Source organism: Pseudoliparis swirei, chromosome 9, assembly GCF_029220125.1.
Source record: "Pseudoliparis swirei isolate HS2019 ecotype Mariana Trench chromosome 9, NWPU_hadal_v1, whole genome shotgun sequence".
Classification (NCBI taxonomy): domain Eukaryota; kingdom Metazoa; phylum Chordata; class Actinopteri; order Perciformes; family Liparidae; genus Pseudoliparis; species Pseudoliparis swirei.
The window spans coordinates 1,432,981-1,458,764 of record NC_079396.1 but is presented as its reverse complement, the minus strand read 5'-3'; the positions used below and the strand labels follow the sequence as shown (position 1 = coordinate 1,458,764).

At 51.7% G+C, this 25,784-nt stretch overlaps 1 protein-coding gene across 5 annotated transcripts; it reads left to right on the top strand.

Moving 5' to 3' along the window:
- The first annotated feature begins 184 nt into the window (after positions 1–184).
- Positions 185–25,784, top strand: bcl2l1 (BCL2 like 1). 5 transcript variants are annotated; one of them, XM_056421978.1, is made up of 5 exons: positions 2,682–3,337; positions 5,669–5,880; positions 6,243–6,995; positions 19,446–19,543; positions 25,393–25,784. In XM_056421978.1, the coding sequence occupies exons 3-5, from the start codon at positions 6,423–6,425 to the stop codon at positions 25,481–25,483; spliced, it is 762 nt and encodes a 253-aa protein (XP_056277953.1). In that variant the 5' UTR covers positions 2,682–3,337; positions 5,669–5,880; positions 6,243–6,422; the 3' UTR covers positions 25,484–25,784. The 5 variants fall into 5 exon arrangements, with proteins under 5 accessions (XP_056277950.1, XP_056277955.1, XP_056277954.1 ...); XM_056421975.1 differs by lacking the exons at positions 2,682–3,337; positions 5,669–5,880 and adding an exon at positions 185–783; XM_056421979.1 differs by lacking the exons at positions 2,682–3,337; positions 5,669–5,880 and adding an exon at positions 2,304–2,668.

Below are 25,784 nucleotides of genomic sequence, written 5' to 3'. Positions count from 1 at the left end.
AAATGAAGTGCACCTGCGTGTCACGAGATCTCATTCAGGGGCTTCATGGCAAATATGGTGAGTACATTTATTCGTACAGCACTTAATTTTTTTAAATGTTAATTTAATTTCATCAAGTTAATTTTTGGTTTGAGCGATTTCCACTGTTGCTGCATAAATGTCCACAAGGGGGCACTGTGCTCAAACTGGTGCGTGGGGGCGACGGGATCTGAAGCGCGCGACATGTCCGGGTAACAAAGGTTACCATGGCGACCCCTCACATCCTTTGTTAAAGTATCGCGGAAAAGCTGCGACGCTGAGCCCCGTTATGAACAAAACGCCGCGTTACTCCTCAAAAACGGCCACGACACCGGGCAGACGGTAAAGAATGCGACGGTTGAGTAACTAGCGTCGCGGCGGCAAAAAGCCCCGTGAACCAGCTCACGTTCAACCGGCTAACTAGCTGGGACTCCTACTAGCTTAGCTCGCGCGTGACGGTTGGAAGTGACGCGCGCGAGCACCGCTCTCCCGGTTGAGAGGACCACGGTCATTGTGTGTGTGTCTCTCCTTCCTGACGCGTGTGTACGCTCTTATTACGCTGGACCCCGTTTTTACCGAGCCTGACCGGAGCGGGGAGTGGAGCCGGTGACGCCACGCAGAGGAGCGTGACTGGGCGGACCCGGGCAGCCAGGCGCGGCGAGGAGATCTCCGTCGGCGGTTGAGCCAGACGGGACGAGCAATGACGGACTGGATCACTCCTGCCGGGGTCAGGGTCGACATGATTTCATGGAGACCGCCATACAAGTAAGATAACACGATGCGGCTCGAGAAGGGGCTTAATGAGTCCTACGCAGCGAGAGAGAGAGAGAGACCTAGCTACACAGCGAGAGAGAGAGAGACCTAGCTACACAGCGAGAGAGAGAGAGAGACCTAGCTACACAGCGAGAGAGAGTCCTAGCTACACAGCGAGAGAGAGAGAGAGACCTAGCTACACAGCGAGAGAGACCTAGCTACACAGCGAGAGAGAGAGACCTAGCTACACAGCGAGAGAGAGAGACCTAGCTACACAGCGAGAGAGAGAGACCTAGCTACACAGCGAGAGAGAGAGAGACCTAGCTACACAGCGAGAGAGAGAGAGACCTAGCTACACAGCGAGAGAGAGAGAGAGACCTAGCTACACAGCGAGAGAGAGAGACCTAGCTACACAGCGAGAGAGACCTAGCTACACAGCGAGAGAGACCTAGCTACACAGCGAGAGAGAGAGAGACCTAGCTACACAGCGAGAGAGAGAGACCTAGCTACACAGCGAGAGAGAGAGAGACCTAGCTACACAGCGAGAGAGAGAGAGACCTAGCTACACAGCGAGAGAGAGAGACCTAGCTACACAGCGAGAGAGAGAGAGACCTAGCTACACAGCGAGAGAGAGAGAGACCTAGCTACACAGCGAGAGAGAGTCCTAGCTACACAGCGAGAGAGAGAGAGACCTAGCTACACAGCGAGAGAGAGAGACCTAGCTACACAGCGAGAGAGAGAGACCTAGCTACACAGCGAGAGAGAGAGAGACCTAGCTACACAGCGAGAGAGAGAGACCTAGCTACACAGCGAGAGAGAGAGACCTAGCTACACAGCGAGAGAGAGAGACCTAGCTACACAGCGAGAGAGAGAGAGTCCTAGCTACACAGCGAGAGAGAGAGACCTAGCTACACAGCGAGAGAGAGAGACCTAGCTACACAGCGAGAGAGAGAGAGACCTAGCTACACAGCGAGAGAGAGAGAGACCTAGCTACACAGCGAGAGAGAGAGACCTAGCTACACAGCGAGAGAGAGAGAGACCTAGCTACACAGCGAGAGAGAGAGAGAGACCTAGCTACACAGCGAGAGAGAGAGAGACCTAGCTACACAGCGAGAGAGAGAGAGAGAGAGAGACCTAGCTACACAGCGAGAGAGAGAGAGACCTAGCTTACACAGCGAGAGAGAGAGAGACCTAGCGACACAGCGAGAGAGAGACCTAGCTACACAGCGAGAGAGAGAGAGAGAGAGACCTAGCTACACAGCGAGAGAGAGAGATAGTCCAAGCTACACAGCGAGAGAGAGACCTAGCTACACAGCGAGAGAGAGAGAGACCTAGCTACACAGCGAGAGAGAGAGAGAGACCTAGCTACACAGCGAGAGAGAGAGATAGTCCAAGCTACACAGCGAGAGAGAGAGAGAGAGACCTAGCTACACAGCGAGAGAGAGAGACCTAGCTACACAGCGAGAGAGAGAGAGAGAGAGACCTAGCTACACAGCGAGAGAGAGAGAGAGACCTAGCTACACAGCGAGAGAGAGAGAGGGTGGATTTTCCTCTCCAGCTACGTAGCGGAAAGTCGACAGATTTATGGAGAACGCGGATCCATCACCGCGTTTCCGCCTCGCTTTCCCCCGTCGGTTCGAACCCCGTTTAGCGCAAAGTGTTACGCGCAAACTGCGTATGATTATTCCGCCGCTGTAAATCCCCCCCCCCCCCCCCCCCCCCGTGTTGACACGGTGTGCGGACCCGCGGACCCCCTGGCCCGTGTGACAGTGACAGCCATCTTCCGGAGCTTCATGTTCCCCGGTGGTACCGCCGGTTCAGGCGGAGCTGTGTGTCCGCGTCGCGCTGCTCCAGAACCGGCTGTGTAACGATGTCCACTGCGGTCTATTTGGAGCTGGTAAGAGGGTCGTTTCGGCTCGGAACCCGGTGGTCGTGACAGGAGCGGGGACTGGCCCCCGTGCTGCCTTCAGGGGTCCAAACCGGTTCTCTTGTGCGGAAATATAAAATGATCCAAAGTGTGCCTCGGATTGTAAAGTGAGTGGACTGCGGCAGCTGGGCGGCAACACGGGACAAGCGCGTTAATAATAGCGTTTACGTGTTTTAGTTTGCGTAATACTCATATTTAAAAAGCCTCTCGCGTGTATAGAGTGAACAAAGAGTGACTTGCACGCATGCATCCCCCACCGGGAATGTACACACACGAGAAGAGTTATCGTTGTGTGCATCTGTTTCCACGACGAGGGCTCCGTGTAGCTCGTGGTGGCGTATGTGTCTCTGAGTCCATCACTATATGGAGTAGTATCCTGAGTGCAGTCCAGAAAGGGGTTAACAAACCCAGCAAACACGGATTCGTGGCGATGTGAACTCCTCCGTGACGGCGTCGTGTTGCGTAACAGTGGGCTGGGCGTGCAGAGAGAGGAGGGGGCGAGGACCGCGCAGGATGCGTGCCAACAGGCACACAGAGTGACTGTTGGTCTCCAGGCTCTGACAGCGTGCACACGGGCAGACCTGATCCACACGAGGGGCGATCCGAGGAGGGGGACCCCGTCTTCATGCACTGCTGCTGGTAAGCCGCTAATGTTAGGCTCATGTTATACTCGTGTTCTTAAATATAAAGTCTTAAACATGTGAATTAGTGGTTTTAATCTGGGGATTAGTTGCATCGACACACAGGTGGCCTAACACGCCCTGGGCACGGAGGCTCGTGCACGGCTCCTCGTGCACGGCCCCGGTCGGTGGACCCGGGAGTGAAGAGTCCAGATTCCAGCGTCATAAACCGGAACGACTCGCTCTGCAGGAGTTAATATTTGAGCGCGTTTTAGTCGAGCCCCAAAATGATGCGTTCAAGATCGCAGCGACTCGTCGGTATTCCCGCAGCTGCCGTGTGTGTGTGTGTGTGTGTGTGTGTGTGTGTGTGTGTGTGTGTGTGTGTGTGTGTGTGTGTGTGTGTGTGTGTGTGTGTGTGTGTGTGTGTGTGTGTGTGTGTGTGTGTGTGTGTGTGTGTGTGTGTGTGTGTGTGTGTGTGTGTGTGTGTGTGTGTGTGTGTGTGTGTGTGTGTGTGTGTGTGTGTGTACATCCGCGCGGGGCTATTAAAACCCGAGCCACGTGCCTGTCGCTCGGGACCATGTGGCCTTGGTAAACACGGCAGCCTCGCGGGGCTTCAACGGATCCGACGGGCTGTTTACATCCAATAAAATAATGTTAATATCCACGTTGTGGCCCAAACACTCAGCTGGTAGGACGTTTATTTGGGGGGGTCTCAGAAGCTGCTTCGCTTTACTTGTTCGCCCATTGTGCTGTGAAGGCGCGTGGATGCGTTACGTAACGTCACCAGCACCGTGCGCACGGGGCGCCCCTCCGTCCACTCGGAGTCACGGCCTCTTCTCCGCGTCTGTGTGGTTCTGAAGGGCCGGTTCCGGACGGGTTCGGGTTCACCAGCAGGTCGTGGTCCCGCCACTCGGTCGTGGTCTTTTGTTCCCCACGTCGGCTCTGATTGGCTGCAGGTCGTCGACATGCATCTTGATTGAAGTACATGTATTATAACACAGCAGGTCAAAGGGCAAAGCGGCCCCTAAGAAACGTCCTGGTGCCCTGATGTCACTAGAGGGGCAACATGCCCCAAACTATGATCATTTACTAGCGTTTTGTTTTAGTTCTTTGTTGTGTGTCCTATCTGTGTTGCCTGGACTAGGTAGGTACACACACACAAAATCAATACATATAATTTTGAATTATAAAAAAACAAAGAAATAAGTTAAGTGTTAATACTTGTGTAATAACAAATGTATTAACAATAAATAGCATAAAGAAATAAGAATACAATTTAATATGATTGTCTGATTCATGTTTTCTGTTTGTTTTTTGTTAAAAGAATCTCAGAAAACACTTTGAATCTGTAGACTACAGCCTAAAAGTCTTATTTTTTTGCATTTTTATGACTCATGCTCATATTCTGTAAGTCTAAATAAGTACATGTATTATTTTTGAACAAAGGTTAAATGTTATTTCACAAGTTTCAGAAAGTGCCCCTGGATCTCAGTTAGTGGGGGCAAAAACTGCCCCCTAAAAAATATGTAAATGTCCTCCCCTGATTAACAGTATAGTCTAAAACACTTTATTATAACCACCCGTCACCAAAGATCTTTACTTTTTTATTTATCGTTTTTTATCAGTTTCACTGAACAAAAAAAAAGCAAAATGACACAAAGAAAAACTTAAATAAAATAAAGAATACAAAATAAAGAAAAGACAGACCACCAGTAGAAATATATGTTTTAAATTAATTTTTTACAATCAAACACTTGAAATGATGAAGGCACTTGCAAATGACATGATAGTACAACATGTAAACCAATCTTTGGTGTTTCATTTTTGCCTTTGTACTTTTTCCTTTACAAAATGTACCAAAACACTGGCGACGAGAATAAATATGAAAGAAATTTAAATCATACCCTCTAAAATAAAAAGGCAATCTGGTTTGAATTGGTCATTATTGTCTCTTTACAATTTGTGATCAATTCTTTTCAGGTCAGCTGAGAACATTACTCATCCTTACCTTGTATTCAGATTATATTTCATTTGAATTACAGCTTTGACTCTCAATTAATTTTCTCATTCAATTAATAACATCTCGTTTTGGGAGCAGAGAGTCGCCTTATCAGTTAATTGACTTTGCCGTTCCACTGTGACCGTATCTGCTCATAAATACCCCGCCTCTTTTTTAAAATAGCTTTTGCATTTGAACAGTCGCAGTTAGACGATGATTTCATGACGTTATTTATAGTTCATTGTGTGTAGCTCAGCTGCATTAACCCTTTCATCAGGGCCGAATCCCTGCAGGTCACCCTCAACACAATGGTTTAGCTCATGGTCGTTTATCTTTCCTGGATGCTTTCAGCTGGTCCTCCTTCACTGACCCGCAGCAACATCTACCGTCACATGACCTGTGATGTCAGACTAAAAGTGTTGGACCCAGTGATGTGAGGCCAGCAGGGAGGCGTGTCCACCGCCATCCGGCGCCGCTAATGAGCCGACGAAAGTCGGCTTTGTGTCGAGATTCAAGGGCGTTGCGCCACTGTGACGGAGCCAGAGAGCCCGGAGAAAAACAAGGTGCCTGAACGCCCCGTCTGAAGGTCAAAGGTCACCGGTTGGGAATTGGCGACTGTCTGCGTAGATCCCTCGAGCCAGACTGTCCCTCTGATCCCTCCTCACCGAAACCCCACCGCTCCCTTTGTCTCTCTCTCTCTCTCTCAAACGCACACATTCGCTCCACGATTGTCTCATTAATATCGTCTCATCTGTTCCATATGTAACGGCCCAATTAGAGGGATGCACTTTGACCCTACCTGTCCACATTGTATTTGAAAGTCTGCAGCCATCCCTGTACACACACACACACACACACACATTTCTAATGGCGCTGTGCTTATAGTCCATCCGGACTCTGACCCCTCCTTGTTGTCTCTCGACAGGGCCTGAGCTGATTGGTCAGCCGTGTGCAGGTTTTGGTGTCCAGCCCCCGCGTGTCCTCTGGACGTCGGTGGGCCGCGGTGGTCTGAGGTGAGAAGCCGGCACAGCGTTCCCTCTTCACGCGGCGAGGCTCCACCGACAGAGCGGCGGCGGCTAAAGGAAAACGCATCTTCAAAGGCAACATGACGGAGAACAGGGAGCTGGTGGTGTTCTACATCAACTATAAGCTCTCCCAGAGGAACTACCCCCTCGCCCACATGGGCCTCACAGAGCCTCTGAACAGGACCGACGGGGGGGTGGTGGGGTCGGGCGAGGAGCAGCGGGGGGCGGAGACGCACGGCAACGGGACTTTCAACGGCACGAGTCCCGGCACCCCGCCGGCGGCGGCGGCGTCCCCCCCTCCGCGACCGCAGCGGTTGCCGTCGACGACGACGAACCTGGACGCGGTGAAGGAGGCGCTGCGGGACTCGGCCAACGAGTTCGAGCTGCGCTACGCCCGCGCCTTCAGCGACCTGCACAACCAGCTGCACATCACGCCGGCCACGGCCTACCAGAGCTTCGAGAACGTGATGGACGAGGTGTTCCGCGACGGGGTCAACTGGGGTCGCATCGTGGGCCTGTTCGCCTTCGGCGGCGCGCTGTGCGTGGAGTGCGTGGAGAAGGAGATGAGTCCGCTGGTGGGGCGCATCATCGAGTGGATGACGGTCTACCTGGACAACCACATTCAGCCCTGGATCCAGACCCAGGGAGGATGGGTGAGTCTCGCACGCGCACACACACACACACACACACACACACACACACACACAGAGAGAAGTGTGTTCAGGAGTTGGTAGTACGATGCTGGGAGCCTAATTGGGCAAGTGGGTACGAAATGTACTTTCCAGAAGTCAATTTTTTGAACAAAATGACTCCAGAATGACTCCAGTTCGTTGCCATGTTTGATCTTCGTGTTTCTAAATGTAAAAGGAAGCAAGAGGACTCGCTCCTTTCCTAAGCGACGCAAAAAAATACATGTTTAACTCTTTCACCGGGCCAATGAGTCGCGAGGCACACGACCAGCGAGCGGTGTTTTATTTGCCCCGGGGCAATCGGTCAATCCTTTTTGTTGAGCCTCCATCACGTGGCTGTGGGTCCGACCTCCGGTGACCCCGCCCCGCCCCCTGGAGAGCAGAACAGCCGGAGCAGCTTCTTTTGGGTCCAGACTCGTCTCCCGATAAGTCCTCGGCCTCCGTGTGAGATTGTGAGTGTTTGACCCTTTGACCGGCGGAGGAAAGAGACTTCTGATGAGATCAAACGGAGCGAGATAGAAGCAGCACACGTGGTTTAAACCTCCATCTGCTGGAAAACAAAATGTTTGTGTGTGAGCAGCTGGTCGGGCTGCTCTCTAATTGATCAGCAGCACGGATCGAAACCGGGGCTCCACCGGGGCTCCACCGGGGGCTCTACCGGGGGCTCTACCGGGTCTCCACCGGGGGCTCCACCGGGGGCTCCAGCGGAGCTCCACCGGGGCTTAGCGGGGCTCCACCGGGGCTTAGTGGGGCTCCAGTGGGGCTCCAGCGGGGGCTCAACCGGGGGCTCCACCGGGGCTTAGCGGGGCTCCAGTGGGGCTCCAGCGGGGGCTCCACCGGGGGCTCCAGCGGAGCTCCACCGGGGCTTAGCGGGGCTCCACCGGGGCTTAGTGGGGCTCCAGTGGGGCTCCAGCGGGGGCTCCACCGGGGCTCCAGCGGGGCTCCAGCGGGGCTCCACCGGGGGCTCCACCGGGGCTTAGCGGGGCTCCAGTGGGGCTCCAGCGGGGGCTCCAGTGGGACTCCACCGGGGGCTCCACCGGGGCTTAGCGGGGCTCCACCGGGGCTTAGCGGGGCTCCAGTGGGGCTCCAGTGGGGCTCCACCGGGGCTTAGCGGGGCTCCAGCGGGGCTCCAGTGGGGCTCCAGCGGGGGCTCCAGTGGGACTCCACCGGGGGCTCCACCGGGGCTTAGCGGGGCTCCACCGGGGGCTCAGCGGAGCTCCACCGGGGCTTAGCGGGGCTCCACCGGGGGCTCCTGTGTCGCTAGGTCTCTCTCTCTCTCGCTGTGTAGCTAGGTCTCTCTCTCTCTCTCGCTGTGTAGCTAGGTCTCTCTCTCTCGCTGTGTAGCTAGGTCTCTTTGTCTCTGGTCACTTGATTGGCTCTCTTTGTCTCTGGTCAGTTGATTGGCTCTCGGTCTCTTTGTCTCTGGTCACTTGATTGGCTCTCTTTGTCTCTGGTCAGTTGATTGGCTCTCGGTCTCTTTGTCTCTGGTCACTTGATTGGCTCTCGGTCTCTTTGTCTATGGTCAGTTGATTGGCTCTCGGTCTCTTTGTCTCTGGTCAGTTGATTGGCTCTCGGTCTCTTTGTCTCTGGCCAGTTGATTGGCTCTCGGTCTCTTTGTCTCTGGTCAGTGGATTGGCTCTCGGTCTCTGGTCAGTTGATTGGCTCTCGGTCTCTGGTCAGTTGATTGGCTCTCGGTCTCTTTGTCTCTGGTCAGTTGATTGGCTCTCTGTCTCTTTGTCTCTTCAGCCACTATCTGTACGTTGTTGTTGCTCCAAGGCAGATGAAAGCTTGTTTCTTTTTTTACATATCTTTTTAATCCAGCTGGAGAGAGGGCTGTACCAATGACCCCGGTGTGCGTCTGTGCACGCTCGCAAACGCCGCCGGTCCAGTGGAGGTCGGCTCTTTTCCTTTGTGTTATAAACTCTTCCTTGGTGCAGTAACAATGTTTTAATGTTAGCATAATTTAAGCTAAATCTCAGAAACGATCTCTAAAGATACAAAATCAGTTCATTGTTTACTTGTATTTGTTAGTGTTTGATTTGTCGACATTTTATTTTGAAAAACAGATGTTGTTTCACGTGGTTCTTTCCGCTAATTTTGCAAAACCGGATGTTGTCACTTAAATGGGGCGGCTTTAGCTCAGTGGGGTAAGAGGGCCGTCCTGCAACCGCAGGGTTGTGGGTTCGATCCCCGCTCTCCCCATTAGTTGCAAGTCGAAGTGTCCTTGAGCAAGGCACTGAACCCCCAGTTGCTTCCCGGGCGCTTCACCGCAGCCCACTGCTCCTTAATAACTAAGGATGGGTTAAATGCAGAGAACTAATTTCCCCTTGGGGATTAATAAAAGTGTATATTCTATATTCTAAATCCTTCCGCTAACTTTATCAAAACCCTCGCTCGCTCCCGATGGAATGTGTTTAGCGTGCGCATCTCTAGGGGCAGACATGTGAGAGTCGGCTGAGTCGACCCAGAGATTCAACTCGGGGGACGGGGACGCCGCTCGGTGGTGAGGATCCCCTCTGACCTCTCACTCTGCGGCCCTCGCCGGGCGCATCGTCTCCGTTGAGATGCGCGGCGATTGAAACGTCTGATAGTTCTCACAGATGTGACGTCATCTGATTGGCCGTTTTGAGAACGCCGATCAAAACCGATAATGGGAATATCGGCCGATATGGATCGGCGCCGATCAGATCGGTGCATCCCTACTATATGTGATAACAAAGGCTAAAGCCATGCGGCATCTTGATGTTGTTGACGGGATGTCCATCTGTCTGGTCTCATAAACACACGCCTGCTGTGAACATCAGTTCTGACGACTCTGGTGTCTCTTTTTCTTTAACTTTTGTTTGTGAGCGACCTCAAAGTCCAGCTCCAGGTGATGTGATCGTCCCGATGTTTACGGAGTGAGCGCTCGACAACAATCAGGGCGCCATCGATCACCCGAGGAGAGGCGGGGCTAACGGTTTATCTAGTTTCTCATCCGGCGGCTCGTCAATATTGTTCTCACCGCGGTCGTCAACGCAGAGATCGCCATGAGCTCATGTCGATAAAATCATTCTCTCTCTCTGTCTCTGTCTCTCTGTCTCTCTCTCGACTTGGAGACGTGTCCGTCGTCGTCTGTAGCCTCTGAATGTCTGTAGCCTCTGAGTGACTGTAGCCTCTGAGTGACTGTAGCCTCTGAGTGACTGTAGCCTCTGAGTGTCTGTAGCCTCTGAGTGTCTGTAGCCTCTGAGTGTCTAGCCTCTGAGTGTCTAGCCTCTGAGTGTCTAGCCTCTGAGTGTCTAGCCTCTGAGTGTCTGTAGCCTCTGAGTGTCTGTAGCCTCTGAGTGTCTGTAGCCTCTGAGTGACTGTAGCCTCTGAGTGACTGTAGCCTCTGAGTGTCTGTAGCCTCTGAGTGTCTGTAGCCTCTGAGTGTCTGTAGCCTCTGAGTGTCTGTAGCCTCTGAGTGTCTGGAGCCTCTGAATGTCTGGAGCCTCTGAGTGTCTGGAGCCTCTGAGTGTCTGGAGCCTCTGAGTGTCTGTAGCCTCTGAGTGTCTGTAGCCTCTGAGTGTCTGTAGCCTCTGAGTGTCTGTAGCCTCTGAGTGTCTAGCCTCTGAGTGTCTGGAGCCTCTGAGTGTCTAGCCTCTGAGTGTCTAGCCTCTGAGTGTCTGTAGCCTCTGAGTGTCTGTAGCCTCTGAGTGTCTGTAGCCTCTGAGTGTCTGGAGCCTCTGAGTGTCTGTAGCCTCTGAGTGTCTAGCCTCTGAGTGTCTGGAGCCTCTGAGTGTCTAGCCTCTGAGTGTCTGGAGCCTCTGAGTGTCTGTAGCCTCTGAGTGTCTGTAGCCTCTGAGTGTCTGTAGCCTCTGAGTGTCTGTAGCCTCTGAGTGTCTAGAGCCTCTGAGTGTCTGGAGCCTCTGAGTGTCTGGAGCCTCTGAGTGTCTGGAGCCTCTGAGTGTCTGTAGCCTCTGAGTGTCTGTAGCCTCTGAGTGTCTGTAGCCTCTGAGTGTCTAGCCTCTGAGTGTCTGGAGCCTCTGAGTGTCTGGAGCCTCTGAGTGTCTGGAGCCTCTGAGTGTCTGTAGCCTCTGAGTGTCTGTAGCCTCTGAGTGTCTGTAGCCTCTGAGTGTCTGTAGCCTCTGAGTGTCTAGCCTCTGAGTGTCTAGCCTCTGAGTGTCTAGCCTCTGAGTGTCTAGCCTCTGAGTGTCTGTAGCCTCTGAGTGTCTGTAGCCTCTGAGTGTCTGTAGCCTCTGAGTGTCTGTAGCCTCTGAGTGTCTGTAGCCTCTGAGTGTCTGTAGCCTCTGAGTGTCTGGAGCCTCTGAGTGTCTAGCCTCTGAGTGTCTAGCCTCTGAGTGTCTGGAGCCTCTGAGTGTCTGTAGCCTCTGAGTGTCTGTAGCCTCTGAGTGTCTGTAGCCTCTGAGTGTCTGTAGCCTCTGAGTGTCTAGCCTCTGAGTGTCTAGCCTCTGAGTGTCTAGCCTCTGAGTGTCTAGCCTCTGAGTGTCTGTAGCCTCTGAGTGTCTGTAGCCTCTGAGTGTCTGTAGCCTCTGAGTGTCTGTAGCCTCTGAGTGTCTGTAGCCTCTGAGTGTCTGTAGCCTCTGAGTGTCTGTAGCCTCTGAGTGTCTGTAGCCTCTGAGTGTCTGTAGCCTCTGAGTGTCTGTAGCCTCTGAGTGTCTGTAGCCTCTGAGTGTCTGTAGCCTCTGAGTGTCTGGAGCCTCTGAGTGTCTGTAGCCTCTGAGTGTCTGTAGCCTCTGAGTGTCTGTAGCCTCTGAGTGTCTGTAGCCTCTGAGTGTCTAGCCTCTGAGTGTCTAGCCTCTGAGTGTCTGTAGCCTCTGAGTGTCTAGCCTCTGAGTGTCTGTAGCCTCTGAGTGTCTGTAGCCTCTGAGTGTCTGTAGCCTCTGAGTGTCTGTAGCCTCTGAGTGTCTGGAGCCTCTGAGTGTCTGTAGCCTCTCAGTGTCTGTAGCCTCCGAGTGTCTGTAGCCTCTAAACCGACGTTGGCGTTGAGCGTCTCCTCCTCCGGTTTCACTTCCTCGCGTCGCCCTGAGCTCTCGATCTTCCTTCCTTCCTTCTCGTGATTCACTTTTATCCCGCGCCACTGATTCATAAGTCGCCGCTCTCGCCTCGGGGGGGTCGAGCCGAGCTGCGAACTGAAACACAGTTCGTGGCCCCCCCCCCCCCCCCCTCTCTCTCTCTTTGTCACAACATCTTCACCTTTTCTTTTGTGGTTCCTCCGTTTAAAGTCAACCTTCGCTCTCGAGGACAAAACACACACAAGACTTTGTTGCTTTTCTTTTATTTCCTCCTTCCCTCCCTCCTTCCCTCCCTCCCTCCCCCGACGCCTCCTCACGAGGCAGATGTGGGAACCCGAGTCTCGCTGCGAGTGCTAGCTGATGAAATTCGTCGGCAAGGTGACTTTCACCTGAGTTACTACATCCCTCCGTCTCGCTTATTGTTGCTCCATAAATATCTTTCTGTTTCCTGCTGGGAAGGAATGTGAGGAGAGAGAGAGAGATGGATGGAGGGGGGGGGGGGGGCAGTTTGTCGATGACACTCCAACAATAGATAACGTTTCATAAATGAATGATGAAAATCAATCTTTTGAACGCTAATCCTGACTTATTGATTGAGCTGTGCGCTCCGGGTGAACATCTGTTGTCTGTCTGACGGCGAGGGAGTCTCTGACGGCTCTGGAGCCTCTGACGGCGAGGGAGTCTCTGACGGCGAGGGAGCCTCTGGAAGCTTCTCTCCCCGTGGAACCCGAGGCGACCGATGCGTAAATGGACTCGGCGTTCTCTGGCGGTCAGACGTCGTGTTCCACGCCGTCCGCTCCATTTAAAACAAGCTTTTCTCGAGGCTGCGGGACGTTTATCTTCGGACATTTCCTGATAATTAAAACGTCAACATTGGCTCTGTGAAACTATCACGGTCATTTTTCAATAATAATAATATTATTATAGAGATTAATCAACCTAATTCTGCCGACACCAGAACAGAGCTCCTTCGTTTGGTTTCTCTCGCCATGTGGACGAACACCACCTCTCCACATACCGGCTCGTCCTCCACCTGGAGCCCTGAGCCGAGGGCAAAGCTGACCCTAAAGAACATAATGTTGCCCCTGACATCACGAGGAGAGCGGCAAAAAATACCCCGAAATTGCGATAATTTAATAGCGTTTTGTTTTTGTTTCGTCCCATCTGTAAACAAATCAATAAATATAATTTTGAGTTATAAAAAAAATAAGAAATAAGTTCCAATTATTAATAGTTGTTTAAAAAATGTAATAGCAATAAATTACCACAAAAAAATAATTATGATTGTCTGATTTATGTTTTCTGATGTTTTTTGTTTTCACTTTAAATCTGTAGATTAATGCCTAAAAAGTCTTATTATTAAAATTCGCTGTAAGTCTGAATTATTTATTATTTAGAGTTTCAAAAATGCCCCCAATTTATTTTTAAATTCTCCTGGATTTCAGTCAGTTGGGCAAAAATTGCCCCCTAAAAAACACTTCAAGTCCTCCCCTGCCTTCACACCGAGGGCAGCGAGAGGCAACGTTGGGGAACGGTGGAGGCGGCGGTTTAACAGCGCGAGTTGTTTTTGATCACCTCGCTGTCAGAACCGGCGGCTGAAGCCTTCGGCCCAAACGGTCCCAGCGGAGCTCGTTTGGGAGCGCCGCTGTCCGGGATGAGCGGTCGGCCTGTGGGACGGATCCAGAGCCAGACGGTGTCGGGTACTCCGGCAGGTAGAGACGCCGCCGCCGACCTAATGACGTGGTTTGCGGCGTGGCGAGGGGCGGCGGTGATTACTCAGTGGAGATGGAGCCGCCTCGGGCCGCTGGAACGCCGTTATTACCAATTATAGATGAATGATATCTCCACCTGCTGCCGGGGGGCGTGTTGTTCTTTCTCTCCGACAGACCAATAACGGCTAAACTCGTTTAGAGGAAGCACGGCGGGGTCTACGGAGGGAGGCAGCGGGGGGGGGGAATCAAAAGGGCGTTATCCCAGCGGTGCCGTCGGCTGCTCGCCGAGGTCACGCAGGGGTCAACTACGAGAGGTCCTGACGGTGAACGTGTTTGTTGGTCTTCTGATGGCTGCTCCTCTTCGTCGTCCTCTGCTCTGTGGGACGCTCCTTCATCACTTTATTCCCACAATGCACCTTGCTGCTGCTGTGCAACACCAGAGCACCCGGCGCGTATGCATCCGCGGCTAAAAGTAGACCCCTTTTCTTAATGTACGTTTACCATCGATTTATAGAAATTACCGATGCTTTTTGTTTTAAATAACTAGATGTATGAATCTATAAAAGGATGAAGAGGTTCCTCTGGGCCGACGTCCACAGAGACATGAGGCCTGCATGTTGTTGTGGTGTGTGTGTGTGTGTGTGTGTGTCTCTGTATGTGTGTGTGTGTGTTGCCCTGCTCTGTGGGTTCCACACTGAGGCTGTAATTAAAGAGCCGTGGCGGGTAAGGCCATTGACTTGTTTTGACAAGGGAAACACCTGAGCTTCCTTTGTGCCTTTCTCCTTGGCAGACTTATTCCCTCCATCCCTCCCTCCTTCCCTCCCTCCTCCCTCTCTGTAATTAACATGCACATAGGATCGGCACTTAGCTCCTCAGTCTGTCAGGCGACCCTACCGGAGAGGAGCAGGAGATCTCACCCGTGGGACCCATCGGCCCCGCCTCCATCTCTCTTTCTCTCTGCCTCTCCTCCTCATACCCCCCCACCCCTCCACCTTTTGATCCTCCATCCTCCCCTCCCACTGCCACCAATCGATTTCTGTGCCCTTATATTTTACATTTTTCCTGCCTCCTCTTCATCATTTCCTGAGCTCCTGTGTTTCCAGCCTTGCTGCCCTTCCTCCCTGCCTCCTCTTTACAGATGGCGGTGGCTGAAGACATTAGCGAGCGGCGCGTGCGGCCGCTCGCCTCGTCCATCTCGCCGTTCACCCCGCGCCCTCGCTCCGGTGTTTAGCTTCTCTCCCCACGTCGGTTTGTTTATTTATCAAAAACATTGATCCCCGCTCTCTGGAGGCTGGACCTCCACCCCACCTGTGCAGCTGCCTCCTCCTCCTCCTCCTCGTCTCTTTAATTGCTCACATGTGGCTAATTAGGAGATATCAGCGTTTTTCCTGCATAGAGAAAATGTGGGCGCGTGCTTAAGCCGTTTTCCCGAACGCCTATGTCAAATCCCGAGCGCCTAAGACAAAGAAAGTCTGCGATGGAAAAAAACCACCAAAAAAACCTGTGTTCATCACGTGCACGTCAGCGAATATGTTCTCAATAGTATGTTTCAAGTCGGCTACAGCCGAACCCTCGTTCTGTTTTGATCAATAGTAATCGAGTTGATAAGCGTATCTTCTTGTCTGATCAATACGCAACTGTGAGGTGAATGGACAGAGCGGCCAGCTGCTGATCACTCAACAGCCCGATGTGCACGAACACACCTGGACTATTAGGGATGCACCGATCTGATCGGCGCCGATCCATATCGGCCGATATTCCCATTATCGGTTTTGATCGGCGTTCTCAAAACGGCCGATCAGATGACGTAACATCTGTGAGAACTATCAGATGTTTCAATCGCATCGCAACGGAGACGATGCGCCCGGCGAGGGCCGCAGAGTGAGAGGTCCATGAGGGGATCCTCCATTTTTTTTGGGAGCACCGAAGACCCATTTTGACCCAGGAAAAACTCTGGATATATGTGGGTTTGTCTTTGTCTTTCTGGGTTTTGTTTTACAGACGGTGTATTTTTGTGTGTTTGTTTAGAGCGGTTGTACATTTGTCGTTGTTGTTGTTTTTATCGTCAGCTCATGCATTTAATCATTCTATTGTATGGCGCTGAAGAGGGGATGGCACCGAGTCAAACTGGTCATGTGACTATACCTCAAACAAAGGACCTGTGGCCCCGTGTGCGTGTGTGCGTGTGTGTGCGTGTGTGTGTGTGTGTGTGTGTGTGTGTGTGTGTGTGTGTGTGTGTGTGTGTGTGTGTGTGTGTGTGTGTGTGTGTGTGTGTGTGTGTGTGTGTGTGTGTGTGTGTGTGTGTGTGTGTGTGTGTGTGTGCGTGTGCGACCACGTAGAGGTTCTTGTTCGTCTTTAAGGGCCAAACCAGTACATGTTCACGTCTGGCGGGGGTGGGGCGGGTCGTACCAAATGCTGCATTCAGACTGCGATGGTCTCTCCCCATCCCTCGCGTCGAAACACACACCGGCGTCCCCGCAGCAGGGCTCCAGACGCCGTGTGTGCGTCCGGTGACAGACCTCCAGCTGTGTGACGGCTGTGAAGCCGTTGAGGACTTCCAGCGCGGCGAGGAAGACGAGGCCGCCGAGCGACTCACCGAGGGGGGCGTCGCCGAGCGGCTCACGGGCCCAACAGCTGGCCGGCCGTCCGGTCGCCTCCGAGCTGCTTCACTTCTACCAGGCTTAGTGCTGAAATCAGGTCATCTTCCTCTCCTCTCGTTCCCCCCCCCGCCTCCATCTTCCTCTCGTCCCCCCCCCCCCCCATGTTCGTTGTGTACCCCTCTCGTCCGTCCCCCATGTTCGTTGTGTACCTCTCGTCCCCCCATGTACCCTCCCCCCTCTCCTCTGATTGCATTTCATCCCGTATCTTCCCCCGCTCCGGCTCTTGTCTCTGCGTTCTCATATCTGTGATCAGATTACGAGGCGCATCGCGGGATTAGCGCGTCTCGCGGCGTGTATTAAAGAGCGAGAGCCGCGGCCGCTGAGCCGTCGTGCTAACGCGCCGCGCGGCTAACGATGATAAAGAGCCTCGCCGCTATAGAGCCGTCGCTTTGTCTTCTTTTATTTTAATGGCCACGGGGGAAAAGCAATAAAGTCAGAGCTATCCTGCGTGGAGATACGAGAGAGGAGATGATGTAGAGAGGGAGTGATGGAGAGAGGGAGAGAGGAGATGATGGAGAGAGGCGATGAGGGAGAGAGGAGATGATGGAGAGAGGGAGATGATGGAGAGGGAGATGATGGAGAGAGGAGATGATGGAGAGAGGGAGTGATGGAGATGATGGAGAGAGGAGATGATGGAGAGAGGAGATGATGGAGAGAGGAGATGAGGGAGTGATGGAGATGATGGAGAGGAGATGATGGAGAGAGGAGATGATGGAGAGAGGGAGTGATGGAGATGATGGAGAGAGGAGATGATGTAGAGAGGGAGTGATGGAGAGAGGGAGAGAGGAGATGATGGAGAGAGGCGATGAGGGAGAGAGGAGATGATGGAGAGGGAGATGATGGAGAGAGGAGATGATGGAGAGAGGGAGTGATGGAGATGATGGAGAGAGGAGATGATGGAGAGAGGGAGATGATGGAGAGAGGAGATGATGGAGAGAGGAGATGATGGAGAGAGGAGATGAGGGAGTGATGGAGATGATGGAGAGGAGATGATGGAGAGAGGAGATGATGGAGATGATGGAGATGATGGAGATGATGGAGAGAGGGAGCAGATCCTCCTCTGAAGTCTTTCTGGGGAATCGGCTTCTTTCATGTCGGCAAACTTTCTTGAAATGAAGGGAAGTGAAGTTTCAAGGAAACATGCCCCTCGCTCCCCTCTGCACACACTTCACTGATCATCAGTTCCCCCTTTTTTCAGTTTCCAGTTGTTTTCGTCAGCCTCCTCCTCCCCTCCTCCGCAGTCTGCTTCTCCTTTTGTTCCAGCTCTCCGTCTCATTTCTCTCTCTCACTCCCGGCCTCTCTTCATGCCGTTCAGTCTCACTGGTTCCTCCTCTTTCATTTCCGTGTCTCATTCACCCCAACAGAAGGGGGGGGGGGTGAACCCCACCCCCACCCAGACCCCCCTCACCCTCCATGTTCACGCTCTTTTCCTAACGGGTGCTCTTTCTCCGCCAAAAGTCCATGACCTCGTCCGTTCTTTATCCGTGTGCTCGAGCATTTGTGTGTGTGTGATGACAGAATGGGGTTTTGTGGAGAGAGAGAAAGGGAGACCCCCCCCCCCCCCCCGAGCGATGTGGGGAACAGATTGGTGTGTGAGCCTCCGAGTCCCGACTCATTAATCTCCTCTTTAATTCACGGCCTCACCGCCGGCTCGACCTGCGCTCGCCAATGGAGGCCGTGGAGACGCCGAGCCGAGGTCCAATGACTCCGTTTCCTCGTCGCTCCACTTCCTTCCTCTCGGGGATGATTCATCACTAAACCAGTTCCTCGACCGCCGTTGATCTTCCGATCTCGAGCCTCGAGGACGGCGGCGATCGAGCCAGGAATGTGGGGTCGTCACGGCGTGGACGCCCGATGGCCGGTCGCTCCGGTCCGGCCGGACGCCGCTCTGCCGTGAGCCTCGAGCAGCAGAAGAAGAACGAGGTCGGCGAGTTATAATCGCTCCACTTTCTCTTGAACCGGCTGCGAAACTAACTCCAGTTCCTTTTTTTATTTTGTCCTTTTTTCTCTGCCCGTCAGTTATTAGTTTTCAAACGTCGTGGCGTAAAAGGAACCACGCCTCGTGCATGAAGAGTTATATAAATACATGAAGAGTTATAGAAATGCATGAATACACGAGGAGCCCTATTGAGACAGACCTACACACAGCGGAGGACATTTACATATGTTTTTAGGGGGCGATTTTTGCCCCACTGACTGAAATCCAGGGGCATTTAAAAATACATTGGAGGCACTTTTTTTAAACTTGTGAAATAATTTTTAACCTTTGTTCAAAAATGATAAATATACTTATTTAGGCTCACAGGATATGAGCAATTGTCATAAAAATGGCAATAATAAGACTATTAGGCTGTAGTCTACAGCTTTTTTTAACAAACATAAATCAGACAATCAGATTAAATGTTATTCTTATTTATTTGTGGTTATTTTTTACTATTAACAATTAAAAAGAATATATGATTCCAAATTGTATATATATAGCTGTATTGCCTGTACAAGGTAGGTTAAAAATATATATTTTATATATATATATATATTATTTTTTTCAAATAATTTTTATTAACCTACCTTGTCCAGGCAGTACAGCTGGGACAGACGCAACAAAAATATGGAATATGCCGACTATGAACTATTCATCCACTCTGTCATATTCATTGAATGTATTTTAACTCTAATGATTCCTTCTGGTCACATGACATCTATTGTTCTGTCCATCCTGGAGAGGGATCCTCCTCTGTTCTCTCCTCAAGGGTTCTTACCTTTTACCCTGAAGGGTTGTTTGGGAGTTTTTCCTGGTCCGATGTGAGGTTTTGGGGCAGGGATGTCTATGTGTACAGATTGTAAAGCACTCTGAGACACATTTGTAATTTGTGAAATTGGGCTATACAAATAAACTGAATTGAATTGGAAAAAAAAAAATGGAAAAAAAATGTTACATTATAGAAATTCTGGGGCATTTTTTGCCTCCTCGTGATGTCAGGGGCAACATTATATTTGTCAGGGGCAGTTTTGCCCTCCTGTGTTTCTGACGCTGCCTCCATGTAACAGGGCCACACGCAATGGAAGAGGAACTTCTGCCACATGCAACGTGTTGAAGTGACGCCATTAGACCGGACGCTCCAGGCATCAGCCGGTGGATCTATAATGTACGTGTGTTCCTCTCGGCTGCCATCTTGTTTTTGGCTCTTGGCCTGAGCAGTCTGTCTGCGCCCGATTGCTTCATCCCCTTTTCATTCCCTCCACTTCTCCCTCGGCGTAACCCTCGTCTGCTCTCGTGGAGCCCTTCTCTCACCAGAGGCATCCCTTAGAGGTGAAGCTCACGCTGCCTGGTCTCTCCCCCGTTCTGGACACGCCTCCACGCTTGTGCAACGGAGGCCGGCGGGTCAGAAGCCTTTGGGGAGGACGTGATGAACTCGTGGAGACGATGAAGACATCGATAAGGGAGGGAGGAACAATCGCTCGCATTGTGCTCTTTCCTTTTTCTTCTCTTTCTGTCCCCGACTGAATTTAGATTTGGTTTCTGTGAAGATTAAAAACTCTGGGCCGTTAAACGGACTCGGTTACGATGAATACGGCCGTTATCACCATGTGGTGGGAGGACCCTCTTGATGAGGGTTTACTCCTCTATTTAAAGATCATTAATGCACTGCGGATGTGTGGAGACCGACATCTAATCTATGCTCCGTGTCCTCCGGCTCAAAGTCCTCACAACGCGACACCTGGCCGACACCTTTCACGCTCTCAGCCCGGCAGGTGTGTGCAGCTCGGTGCTCCGCCTTTAGGCCGACGCCCTCCAGCTGACCTGTGAGACGCTGGCTTCTCTCGGTGCTCCACAGACTCTACCGCCTTCTAGCTGCGTTTGAGACTCAAGAGGAGCCTTGAGGTCTCATGGATGTATTCGGTGTGATATAAACATGTAGGAAGAACCCTGACCCATCTAAGGATTCATACTCATCTAAAACAACCATTTCCCAAGTTAGGCCCCAAAGTTATCACGCCATAGATGGAGCCTGTCCTGAAACACGAACACCCACATACTGCTTTGGAAAGGCTTGTCAGTCAACTGGATGGCCCTTTAAGTTATTATATCATTTAATAAATATAATAAAACAAGAAAAGAGGGCCGTCCTTTCCCTCTTTCATTCTGTTTTTGGCCATGAGTCGGCTCGGTGGTCATGTGGCCGTTAACCTGGTGGTTTTTATTGGATCTCCGTGCTTTAGAAATGTGTTTCTAGCGTTGCTCAGGTCCATGTTCCCCGAGTTTCGTCTCTTAGTTAATTTTGGGAACTTTTTACGTACATAAGTATGTGTGTCTTCCTAAATCTGATTACTTGGACGCAGGTGGACCCCGAAGAAGCTCCAGAGATGATCCCAGAGTCTGACTCCAACAGTGTTTATCCTCCAGAAACAAGTGTTTTTGTCAGATCCAGGACGTCCTCGGGGTCGACACTTTCAGGAGCTTCTTGTTCTCGCGTGTCCTCGAGCTTATCGGCCGCTCCCTGTGATCTCATGATCCGCTCGTGGACTGTTGTCTTGTTCCTCCTGGATGTAAGGCAGAGGTCACACACACACACAGGTCTCACTGTCCTCTGAGGCTCCGCACACATGAAGTCATCCTGCTCGGTAAACGAGGCCCGGCCTGTCGGGTGTTTGCGAGTCCACAACCCGAGTGTTGCGACGCTCTGAACACGTTGCTCAACAGCAGCTGACGCGTGGAGGAGTTTTGAGGTGTTTGCAGAGCGACTCCACAGGCCTTCAGGCTCCTGTGAGCTGTGGTCCAGCTTCTGGTTCCCTACCTCAGGAGCTCACACCATTGTCGTACCACTCATATCGTTCTCTCTCTCATACGGTCTTCAGTGAGACAGCTTTAGGCCTGGGACGGTGTTTTAGTTTCCTACAGTCGTGTTCTCATTTCTGCTCGTTGGACTCACCCTTTTTTTATGTGACATTCCTCGGCCGTTCATTGACTGAGAGGATGTGGCCGCCACGCTGACTCATCACATTCTGCTCATTCACGCACTTGTTCAAGCCGAGTTGCAGATAAGCTGCTCGTAACATTGGGAGAGCGAAACGTCTCCATGTGACCGGCTGATCGAGACTGGTCCTCAAGTTTAAAGGGAGCACACACACACACACACACACGTGTATATGTGAGAGTGCAAGGGTAAGAACCTTTTGTCAGCTTTCGATCACCGGGGAGATGTTTCCGATTTGCAACACTGAGAACCTTCTTGGCCCTTCTGCACCCTTCTGGACCCTTCTTGGCCCTTCTGGAATCTTCTTGACCCTTCTGGAATATTATTGACCCTTCTTGGCCCTTCTGGACCCTTCTCTGCATGTCACCGAGCTTCAGTTAGCTGTCTAGCGTCTGAGTCCAGCATCCTGAGGCCTAAACGAAGCTCCACACCATTCTAACCATAACATCACAACGCGCTAGAGAATGAGTTGAATGAACCCGTCTGGGCGATTTCGCCACAATCAGAAACCTACGGCCTCAAAGGGAAGTGGAACCCAAGACGCGTCACGCCACCAGCTCATCAGCTGAGCATCAGGTTGTGGATTTCTAACTCTTTTCCAGTGATGAACTCTAAGCTCATCTAGAAGTACATATATAAACATATACGACCCCCTCGCCCTTTGGATCTGGGTCCAATAAGAACAGAAGTGGGGGAGATTCTGTTCATCAAATCAAAAGCAGCATCATGGTTCAGAGCCTGGAGACCCTGAGGACTCACATGGAGGAGAAGCAGCTGCTCCGGAAACCTCAAAACATCGTCAGCGGCTGCTGAGCTCGACACCCGGGATGTAAACGCCACACTGAGCGTACCAGGACCGGATGGCGTACCGGGTCCACGTTCTAGACCAGGACCAGATCTACTATAGCGTAAAGACCTCATACTCAACGACCTGGAACCAGCAGTTGACCTTTTTTATGATAATGATGTAAATTCATCAGTTCTCAACTTCTTTGGACTAATTCTGTCCACGGACCGGTTGTTTAGCCCTATAAACAAAATGAATATTACCAATCACTGAGCTGCTGCTGGGAGGTGTGTGTGTGTGTGTGTGTGTGTGTGTGTGTGTGTGTGTGTGTGTGTGTGTGTGTGTGTGTGTGTGTGTGTGTGTGTGTGTGTGTGTGTGTGTGTGTGTGTGTGTGTGTGTGTGTGTGTGTGTGTGTGTGTGTGTGTGTGTGTGTGTGTGTGTGTGTGTGTGTGTGTGTGTGTGTGTGTGTGTGTGTGTGTGTGGCTTGTTATGGTGCAACACCGGAGCAACCGTTGAGTCGTAGCTGACGGATGAGACGCTGCTGATGATCGTTAAAACGCTGCTTTCTCCACATGCAGCGCCGGGCCGTATATCAGCTGAGAGGGACCTGCAAGCCCAGACACACACACTAACCTGTAGCCATGGCAACCGTCTGACGGATCTTCTTCCCTGTGCCCCCCCCCCCTCTTTCTCTCTCTCTTATATCCAACCTCTTGCTTTCATGAGATAATCCTCCCCTCATCCTTTTTGTTTTAACGAAGAAAGAGAAAGTTCGACCGAGCGGAAAAATAAAGGAAAAGCGAGATGTGAGGCGGCTGCTTAGCGCCTGATTTCCTCCGGGAGCAGAGATGCAGACAGCAAGGTGTGAGGACGGGGGGGGGGGGGGGGCTGGCTTTACCTGCCAGGTGGGATGAGGGGAGGGTCTATTCAGTTTATTACGAATTTGCCTTCAGGGCTTTACAGTCTGCACTCATACGGCATCCCTGACCTTTGACCTTTGACCTCACATCGGATCAGGAACATCTCCCAAGAAATAGAAAAGAACCTTTCTGGGTAAAAAGGTGCAGAACCCTTCAGGAGAGAACGGAGGAGCGCCCCCTCCAGGATGGACGTCATGTGACCAGATCAGTGAGCTGGTACTCGGCCCCCTCACTACCGCACACACTGTGTTCATCCACAGCTGGAAGTAGTCCCACAAACAACCTTGAAGATCCAGTCGATTATGGCTCATTTATTCTATGAGTCATAACACCAGAGGCAGCAGAGCTCTCAGTGAGTCACACCGGCCCACCGGCCTCTCTCTGGGCCCCTCAGGCCTCAAGATGTCTCCGGCCTGTTGGAGGCCGACATGTCCCGACATGTTCTGTTTTCACGGTGTCGGTCAGCGCTCCAAGACGCTCCGTCCCTACACCCACATTCCTCCAGCTGGGTCATGGAAAGGTTCACAGGAAGGGAAACAGAGGAGTCACACCGGACCTTTTTTATGTATACGTTTTCTTTTTAACTCTAGATTGAAAAAGCCGCAGGAACACATTAGCACCATGATGCACCACGTAATCACATTATGTCATTACTTACCGTAGTGCTGTTTAGCAATCCCCTGTGGCGCATTTCACCTTTAACGTGAATGAGTCATCAGGTTGAGAACAACTTTGCGCCTGTAGAACCTCTTGTTACGCACTTTGGGGTCCGTTTGGCCCCCAAGTGTCCCTCCAGGTGGCTATCAAATATTATTGCTTCATATTTATATTTTATATATATATCTTTTTTTTAATGTATATATATTTATATTTTTATATAGGTATATTTTTATATATAAATATATATATTTAGATATTTATATTTAAATATTTTGTATAGATGTATATCTATTTAAATATCTTAGTATATACATTAAAATATATATATTAAAAGATTTTATAGATTTTATTATATATACAAAATATTTTAATACTAATAGATATTTAATAAATAATATATATATTAAAATGTCTAAATGTCCTCTGGTTGTTCAGGAGGCCACTGGGTGAAGAAGCGAATGGTTTGAAGGCCTCCAGAGAAGCCGTGACTTACAGGACGATGCCCCCCCCCCCCTTATCTCCTCCCAGCACATTCACACCCTGCAGCACATTCTCAGAAATATTTGCCGCAAAAGCCCAAAGATTCCTTTCCACTGAAGTCCTCCTGCGTCACCACCGGCCCAACGTGGGTTATTCAGTAACCCGGCAACCACGTTGGTTTCCTGGTTCCGTCGTGGTCCAGCGGCGGCGATGATGTCACCACGTCGGGCAGCGAGATGAAACCGGGTGATAATGTGCGTTATCTAAGAGAAATCCTAGTGGCTCCGCCTCCTCGCTCGGTTTCCGTGGCGAACGCCTTCCTGTTTCAGAGTTGCCCTGAGTTGAGTTTGTCAATGAAGGTTGGGGGGGGGGGGGTGTTCTTTAAATTCCTGCTGGTTTCGGTGAAGATATTCAGTTCCCTCTTTGTGTGGCAGAGAGAAGACGATACTCTAACCAGAGAGGCTTTGGGGGCTTTTCATTGGCTGCTGCCTCCATGGGTTTAAAGGTGTGTGTTGTGCACACGCACACCTTGATGCTCCCCGCTGTGAAGACGGAGGCCGCTCGTCACTCTGAAGACGACGAATAAAGGAGAAGCTCTCCGTCACCACGCGGTGCCCACATCGTCTCTGATTCACTGATGACTCATTTCACTCTCTAGCTCCTCAGCCTGATGTCTTCCAGTAACACCCCCCCCCACACACACACACACACACACACACGACCTCCTGACCCGACTTCATCTCTCAGCCCAGTTGCTTCTTTCCACTTGTGTTCAGAGGAGTTTGTGGAGGTGTGGACATCATCATCATCATCATCATCATCCGGTCCGGACACAAGGTTTCTGAGCCTGACTGGCGCCCCCTAGTGGCCGAGCGTCGCCACTGCGCCCACTGAGGCTCATTTCCAGGAAGTGATGAGAGGGCGGCGGAAAACCTCCAGGAAAGAATGTCGGAGGCAACAATGTGAAGGGGGGGGGGGGCTCGAGGCAGGGGGCTTTCAGGGCTTTCAGGTGGATGGAAAGTTCCACCTGCATGTGCCCGGCGTGGGGGGGGGGGTGACCTGGTGACCTTTACAGAAGGGAATGTGCCCATGTCGTCGTCTTCATTGTGAGTCCTCCGGCGTTGACCTTCCGTTGACCTTCCCGTTTCTTCTCCCTCTGTTTCGTCTCCCAGGAGCGCTTCGCCGAGATCTTCGGGCAGGACGCGGCGGCGGAGAGCAGGAAGTCCCAGGAGAGCTTCAAGAGGTGGCTGCTGGCCGGCGTGACGCTGGTGACCGGCGTGGTGGTCGGGTCGCTCTTCGCCCAGAAGCGGTTGTGAGAGGGGGCGGCCACACACACAGGCCACGCCCCCTCTCCACCCGCCACCCTCAGCCCACCACGGAAGTTGAAATCGAGGTCTCGTCAGAACTGATGATGATGATGATGTTTACTCCCCCCCCCCCCCCCCAGTGGACTAAGGATCTTCGCATGTTGTTGGAACTTTTGAGAAAAAGACGAAGCTGAGGAAGAAGAGCGACTCGTGTTCAAGTCATTCACCTCCATGACTGATGTGAGGCAACACAGACC